We start from the raw sequence: 7,062 nt of genomic DNA, 5'->3' as shown, positions 1-7,062 counted from the left end.
TACAATTTGAAACCATCTACCTCCAAGGATAATTCTCACCAAGTAAAAATAATTTCCTACAGAAAGTTGTCAAAATATACCCAAAAGTGTTATTTCCCTATATAAACTATAGTAAACTTTACCCCCTCCCCAAGGGAGAACGGATAGCTCGGGGGTCCTGAAATTTACAATTTAAGTAAAGCCCCTGATGATCTTTCTTTCCATTTAGAGAAAATGACTGTAGTACCTCTGAGTCTGGAGAAGAAGATTTTTGAAATATTGGTTAATTTTCCCTTTGGGGCCCCGCCCTGGCCCCAGGGGTTGGGGTAGGAATCCCAATTTTACGATTTTGTAGCCTCATCTACCAAGAATGATTCTGACCAAGTTTGAAAAATATCCATCAACTGGTTCTTGAGAAGAAGTTGAAATGTAAAAAGTTTACGCACGACGGAAGACGACGGACGACGATGGACGGAAAGCGATTAGAATAGGTCACTTGAGCAAAGCTCAGGTGACCTTAAAATATGAGGGGTGGCGGAACTTGCCCCGGTCTTCCGTATGTAATTTTTTGTATCATAGATGATTGGTAAACAAGTATTCAAATACATTTTTTGCGTCAGAAGACGCCAATTTCTTCCAGTCAAAGCTAAAGTAGGTGTTTGTTCTTATATGGTGGGCCGGGTGCACAGTGGATATATAGCGCGCTCGTCTTTACCAAGATGGTCGGATTCGATCCAGGTCACCTGCCTGACTACATGGGGTTTTCTCCTGTTATTTCGGCTTCCTTCCACATTAAGAATTAAAACCTTGTGTGCTTCTTTCAGGGCATAAAAGATTGATTGAGATAAGTTGGGGAAAAAACTGTTTGGTAATTGCTATAGAAAAAAAATCATACTAGATATTTGACGATTAATCTAAGTGAATGAATAAAATATAAGTTAAAAAAAAAAAAAAAATAGGGAACATTTTTATACTTTGATGTAACTGAGATTGTCGTTATATCGAAATGTTGTCTCAATTCCTGTCCCATCCACAAACACCAGGTTGAATTTCAATTTTGTTACAGTCAAAGTAATAAGTTGTTAAACTCAGGTTGGTGATCTGGAAAATCATTGTTGATTTCGACATATATGTATTATTTATTGTTTTTTTTATGAGTGGTGATGCATAGATGAATTGTGTTAAGACTTTAACAAGACTTTTAAAAGGGTTAATTATTTCGTTCTTATTTTCAACAAATAGAAATCAAAAGCTGATGATTTGAGACGATGAAAAAGTCAATGAACACATAGACCTATTGGTTTAATGCTGGCTCTTTTTTAGGATTACCCCGGTAGAAATATTTATAGAACTTGGCTGATGATAAAAAGATTCTTAAGCAAAATATCAGCATTTTTACTTGTATGTGCCTGTGGCAAAAACAAATAAAAAAGTCCTGAAACACCGACAAAGAGATAATACAACGGACATCAGTTCCAAGATTTTCCGGTTATTTTTCATCCTTCCGGAAATAACCGATGAAGGCCGATGGAGAATGACGTGTTTGCAACGTCATAGTATGATAATCTCTAAACGAAGTGGCACGCATGTTAGTATCACATTTTATGTGATGGACTTTTTACACTTAGAATGTATATTAGTTTTTATCTAAATCGGAAAGTGTAGAAATAATATAACAACTTTTCTGTATATGTTTATATTCTGTTAGTTAATTTTCCCTAGCAAGAATGATGAAATTTAAACACAATTGTCTTTTCTTCAAGGATACACTTCCGGTTTCCCCACTGAACGGCTACTTCCCGACGATGTGTAGCAAGGGGAAGCAACTCAGTTTACGCACGCATGTGTAAATTACCATTAAAGAGCTTCGGGCTTATTAACATTATTGATCATTACAATTCAGGAACCTGAGACACTATGAAATAACCTTTAAATATATATGTCCGTTGAACTTTTTAACAAATCCGATCAATATAATCTATTAATTATTATCTAATAACTATACTCCATAACCCTGTTGCAATATTGTAATATATTTCTGATTGTGGGAATTCCAATCTTGCTAGCGAAGACATGCATAGTGGTCGTGTCACAATGCCACAAGTGCTCCAGAAGGGCTTTCGGGGCATTGCATATAGTGTGCCACATTATCACCATAAAGCTGTGGCGATATCGCCGCTTATGTGCCATAAAATTCTGGCAATATTCAGGCAATATCGCAAGAAACCTAATTTGCATAAGAAATCAGAACATGCAGCCGAATATCGCCACAACATTGAGTTCAATCACAGCATACATAATAATATTTTCTAACACTATTTAACAATATTATAATTCCCTTACCAACTGATTACTTTCGGTTCATCTAAACAGTCTGGTTCAATATATATATACATTGTAATAACAATAGATTATGGGATTTGATCAGTGACATACCGATTAAAGTGTCACACCTTAACACCATAAAATGGATGATGTATTCATGGATTCATGATTGAAATACTGTATGATCTGTTTATGTGTGCTTACCTAAAGTAGTCGAGCTGAGGCCAGCAACACCTTTCTCTGCCACACTCTCAAGGGAAGTTGGTGCACGTTTAACAGAATGACTTTCTGTATCATTGAGTTTTTCCTCCATCTCTCTCTCAGCCTCGCTGACAACAGAGGTTGCTGTATTTAGCTTCAGAGAATGACCTTCCTCATCTTCATGGATTTCTTTCTCCATCTCTCTCTCAGCTTTGCTGACAACAAAGGTTGCTGTAAGCTTCAGAGAATGACCTTCCTCATCTTCATGGATTTCTTTCTCCATCTCTCTCTCAGCCTTGCTGACAACAGAGGTTGCTGTAAGCTTCACAGAATGACCTTCCTCATCTTCGTGGATTTCTTTCTCCATCTCTCTCTCTGCCTGTAGAGATTCTGTGTTACTCACAATCGAGCTCAGGGAAGTGGCAATGAAATCATCAACTTGATCATCCAAGCTGTTTTCTTGCATCTCATTCCCCTGGTCAGCCTTTTCATTGGTAATAGATAATAGTGATTCACTGACAAATTCCCCAATCATCTCCTCTATATTATCATCCATATTGTTGTCCTGAGCAATTACATTGGTACCACTGCTGATCACTTGAGGAATCTTTGCTGGACTCTGCGGAACAGCTAAATCAGATAGAGTTACTGGTCTAGATCCTGTTTCTGGTTTTCCTTGGATCACCGACGGCATGTGGTAAACATGGGAGTCAATCATAGCCTTCTGATACTGCCTTATCAATGTATTTCTCCGCATATCCCAGTTGTCCACCCTTACTGGAGATGGCTTAATCTGTCTCACACTAGGTAGAGAACTGGTCTTCTGCATGGGTGTGCTTGTACTTTTGGGAATGCCATCCATTTGCTTCAAATTCAGGCATGGCAGTGACTTTGATGTAGCAAATTCTTCTTCTTTTTGTTTCATTTTCTTTTCTTTAAGACCTGGTAATGGCAACTCTTCATCCTGAAACTCACCGCGAGTGATATCCTGTTTGATAAGATCTGTGATGGACTGATCTACAAGTTGGTTTAGGAATCCTGACACCTCGTCAATGGATCCAAGGGCTGTGTCACCTTCAAACATTGGGTCTGGTTCAGGCTCGTGATCATATCCACAATCCATGATGAACTGTAGGGGACAAAAAGAAAAAACAGGCCTGGATTTGTATTTATATATTGAAAAACACAAGTTTTAAATATTTATCAATGTATTTTATACAAAATTGAGTCCCCATTGCCCAATGATAGTCCAGGCCAAATTTGGATAAATTAACTCCAATGGTACAACAGAAGAAGGATTTTAAAATTTAATCCTCAAATTTCCCAATTGGGCCCAGCTGCCCCTCTGCATCAAGATGGGGCCGTACCCTCTGTTTACACAACAATGAGATCCCCTTTGCCCAAGGATGCCCCAGGCCAAATTTGGTTAATATCCCTCCAGTGGTAGGTACATAAGAAGGATTTAAAATATATAAACCTTAAATTTCCCTTTTGGGCACCATCTCTCTGCGCCCAGAGGAGCCACATTTTCAGTTTATCAATCATTCAGTCCCCTTTAGCCAAGGATGCCCTATGCCAAATTTATATAAAACACCTCCAATGGTACAGAAGGAAAAAGATTTTAAAGATTTAAACCTCAAATTCTCCTATTGGACCCTGCCCCTCAACAGATTAGGCAAACTTACAATATACCATTCATTTATTCTCTCAAATTTTAATTTCTGTCCACTTACATGGCACTTTTGGGGTGAGACAAACACACAAAATAGAAAAAACCCAAGAAAGGGCTTTAAATTATATTTACGATGAACACAAAAATACATATGAAAATTTACTAGCCCGTTCAAAATTACCTTCATTCAAAATCAGACGACTCAGAAGTTTTGCAATAGAAGTACTTAAAATCACAAATAAACAGACACCAACATACCTACACAACCTTATCAACATCACAGAAAAATCATACACATTCAGATATCACAACACAGCAGATATACCACATGTTAGGACTACAAGTACAAAGTATGGTAAACACTCAATTCGATCTGAAGCACCTAAAATATGGACTGCCCTACCACACCACTTCAGAACAACAACTACACTAACACAATTTAAGACACTAATAAACAACTGGTATGGGCCAAAATGCAAATGCAACACATGCAGACAAAACACATCGGCTCACAATACAGTTATACATGTTTTAGCTAAAGCTTACCTCTACTTATGTCACCTCTCTATTAGATAGTGCTCATCTTTTAATATGTTTCTTGCCAAATATTTATTGTGTAACTGTGCATGTCATTTTATGTGACGGTTTTAATAGCTCATTCGAGCTAATGTTGTATTGTTTTTTAACCATATCGACGTTAAATAAAACTTTTGATTTGATTTGAACACCCAGAGGAAACACATCATCTGTTGGCATTTATACAAAATTGAGTCCCCTTTGCCTAAGGATGTTCCAGGCCAAATTTGGATAAATTACCTCCAACGGTACAGAAGAAAAAGGATTTCAAAGGTTTAAACTTCAAATTCCCATATGTTGGGCGCTACCCCTCAGCACTCAGATGGGTCACACACTCAATTCACAGCGAAGTTAGTCCCTATTGCCCCGAAAATGTAATTTCTTAAGTTAAATGCCGGTCAATGCCGGTCATGAGGTATCGATACTTTCCAGCTCACTGCATGGATGCTCAGTTTGAATAGACCTACAATATGAAATAAGAACCAGACCCTGCGAAAATTTTTAAATGTTTCAATTTCATTTTTCTTTTGGTAGTTAACTGTTATATATATATATATATAGTAAAATCAATTGTGGTCGGAGGCCTGCATAGCTACTGTACTGTAGAAGGGGACCGTAATTTTAAATCCTGCCACGGAATACTTTCTAAATCCGTGATCATGTCACGCAAGAATTGTGAACTTATGTCTAATAAGATCGCTTTATAATGCGTGCTGAAAACAGTCGACAAACAATAGTTTACCTTGATTTTGCAGCTTAGTAAATAAAAAAAAGTGTCTTGAAAACTTCGGATTCGTGCAGTCGCTAACTTCGTCCAACAGTGGGAAGGGGAGATAACTCTATGTGTCGAACACAAAGAAATGGAACAGGAACGATAACTCTGGTATACATGTTAGTAATACAAAGTTGCCTTTATTTGTTTTTTTAAAAAGCGTAACCATGCGTATTTTTACCAAGTGCAATGTCAGCTTCTGTTATCAAATGCAGAATATTGTGACTTTGTTGTTTGGACAACTGACTTTTTCACACAAAGACTACAGCTTGATCAAGTTATTCTGTCAGGAAATGGTGACGAGTGCAACACTTCTATTTAAAAGTGCGGTTCTTCCCGAATTCGTTGGAAAACTGTTTTCTAATTTTCTTGTTTTATTCCCATCTGTTCTATTTTGTACATGTACATATAACTCTTACAGACTAAACAGGATCTAGAGAGTTCACAAAAAAGAAACGAAGGATAAAGCAACTTGTGTAGTTCTCCATACGAGAAAATTAATAGCTCCATGGAAAGATGTGTTCCAATCATGGAGAAAAATAGCTGATAAAGAAGATTGTATAAGAGAAATGAAAAGTAGATTGAAAATGCCTATTTGGTATAACAAATATTTTACAGTAGGAGCCAAATGTTTATTTTATAAGCAATGGTTTGAAAAGGGTGTTATAATTATAAATGACTTAATAATAATAAACTTGATAATAACTCTGGTATTTTCTATAGTTTTATAGAATTTTCACAAAAATTTGATGTAAAAACTAACTTTCTTACATATTAAGGTATTATTAATATTATATAAAAAAAAACCTACATGTCCAATGATGATACTTTAAATACTTTGATTAGTTATCCATACATACCCTTAAATTTAGAAATATTTATGAGGCATAAAAAAGGAACTCAAGATTTGTATAAGTTGTTGTGCCAAAATAGTACCATATCCACTGGGAAAAACAAAAGGAATGAATTGTTTGAATTCGATGATGACGCATGGAAATTGATATATATGATTCCTTTTACAGTAACTAGAAATTCAAAATTACAATGGCTTCAATACAGAATAAATCAACAAACTCTTATCTAGTTAAAGCAGCTGTTACCGATAGTGCTCTTTGTTTTCAATGTAAGACTGAAATAGAGACAATAATTCACACACTATGGGGATGTGAGAAAGTACAAGATTTTTTACAAAATTTTGAGTTCCTTCTTGATGCATTGTTAATCCCATTTGGTTTTAACAAGGAAACCTTCATTTTCGGTTTATTTAATCAAAATAGTATCAGTAGTAGGGTAGATAATACCATCATTTTACTTATAAAACAACATATTTATAAATCGAGATGTTTACAAATGTCATTGTCAGTAGCTGCACTTAAGAACCTTATCAAGGACACATATTTTACTCAGAGATATATTGCTGTTAATAAAAGTGAATGATTTTTTTATTGAAATTCAATAATGAATGGAAAAAATGGAAAAGTCTAATTAATATTGTTTAAACCCTGTCTTTGCCAAAATATGAACATATAACTATCGA

At 35.9% G+C, this 7,062-nt stretch overlaps 1 protein-coding gene across 1 annotated transcript in view; it reads right to left on the bottom strand.

The window, feature by feature from the left end:
• Nucleotides 1-5,557, bottom strand: part of LOC110467000 — a 17,963-nt gene extending 12,406 nt beyond the window's left edge. Inside the window, exons 1-2 of the mRNA XM_021523853.1 lie at nt 5,496-5,557; nt 2,509-3,634 (exon numbers count right to left, since the gene is read on the bottom strand). Coding sequence (XP_021379528.1) covers nt 2,509-3,628 — 1,120 coding nt within the window. The 5' untranslated portion in view covers nt 3,629-3,634; nt 5,496-5,557. The remainder of the gene's footprint in view (nt 1-2,508; nt 3,635-5,495) is intronic.
• Nucleotides 5,558-7,062: the final 1,505 nt, after the last annotated feature.

This window comes from Mizuhopecten yessoensis, unplaced genomic scaffold (genome assembly GCF_002113885.1).
Source record: "Mizuhopecten yessoensis strain PY_sf001 unplaced genomic scaffold, ASM211388v2 scaffold11153, whole genome shotgun sequence".
Lineage (NCBI taxonomy): Eukaryota > Metazoa > Mollusca > Bivalvia > Pectinida > Pectinidae > Mizuhopecten > Mizuhopecten yessoensis.
Note: the sequence above shows the minus strand (reverse complement) of the source record. Positions and strands in the feature narration are given on the sequence as shown.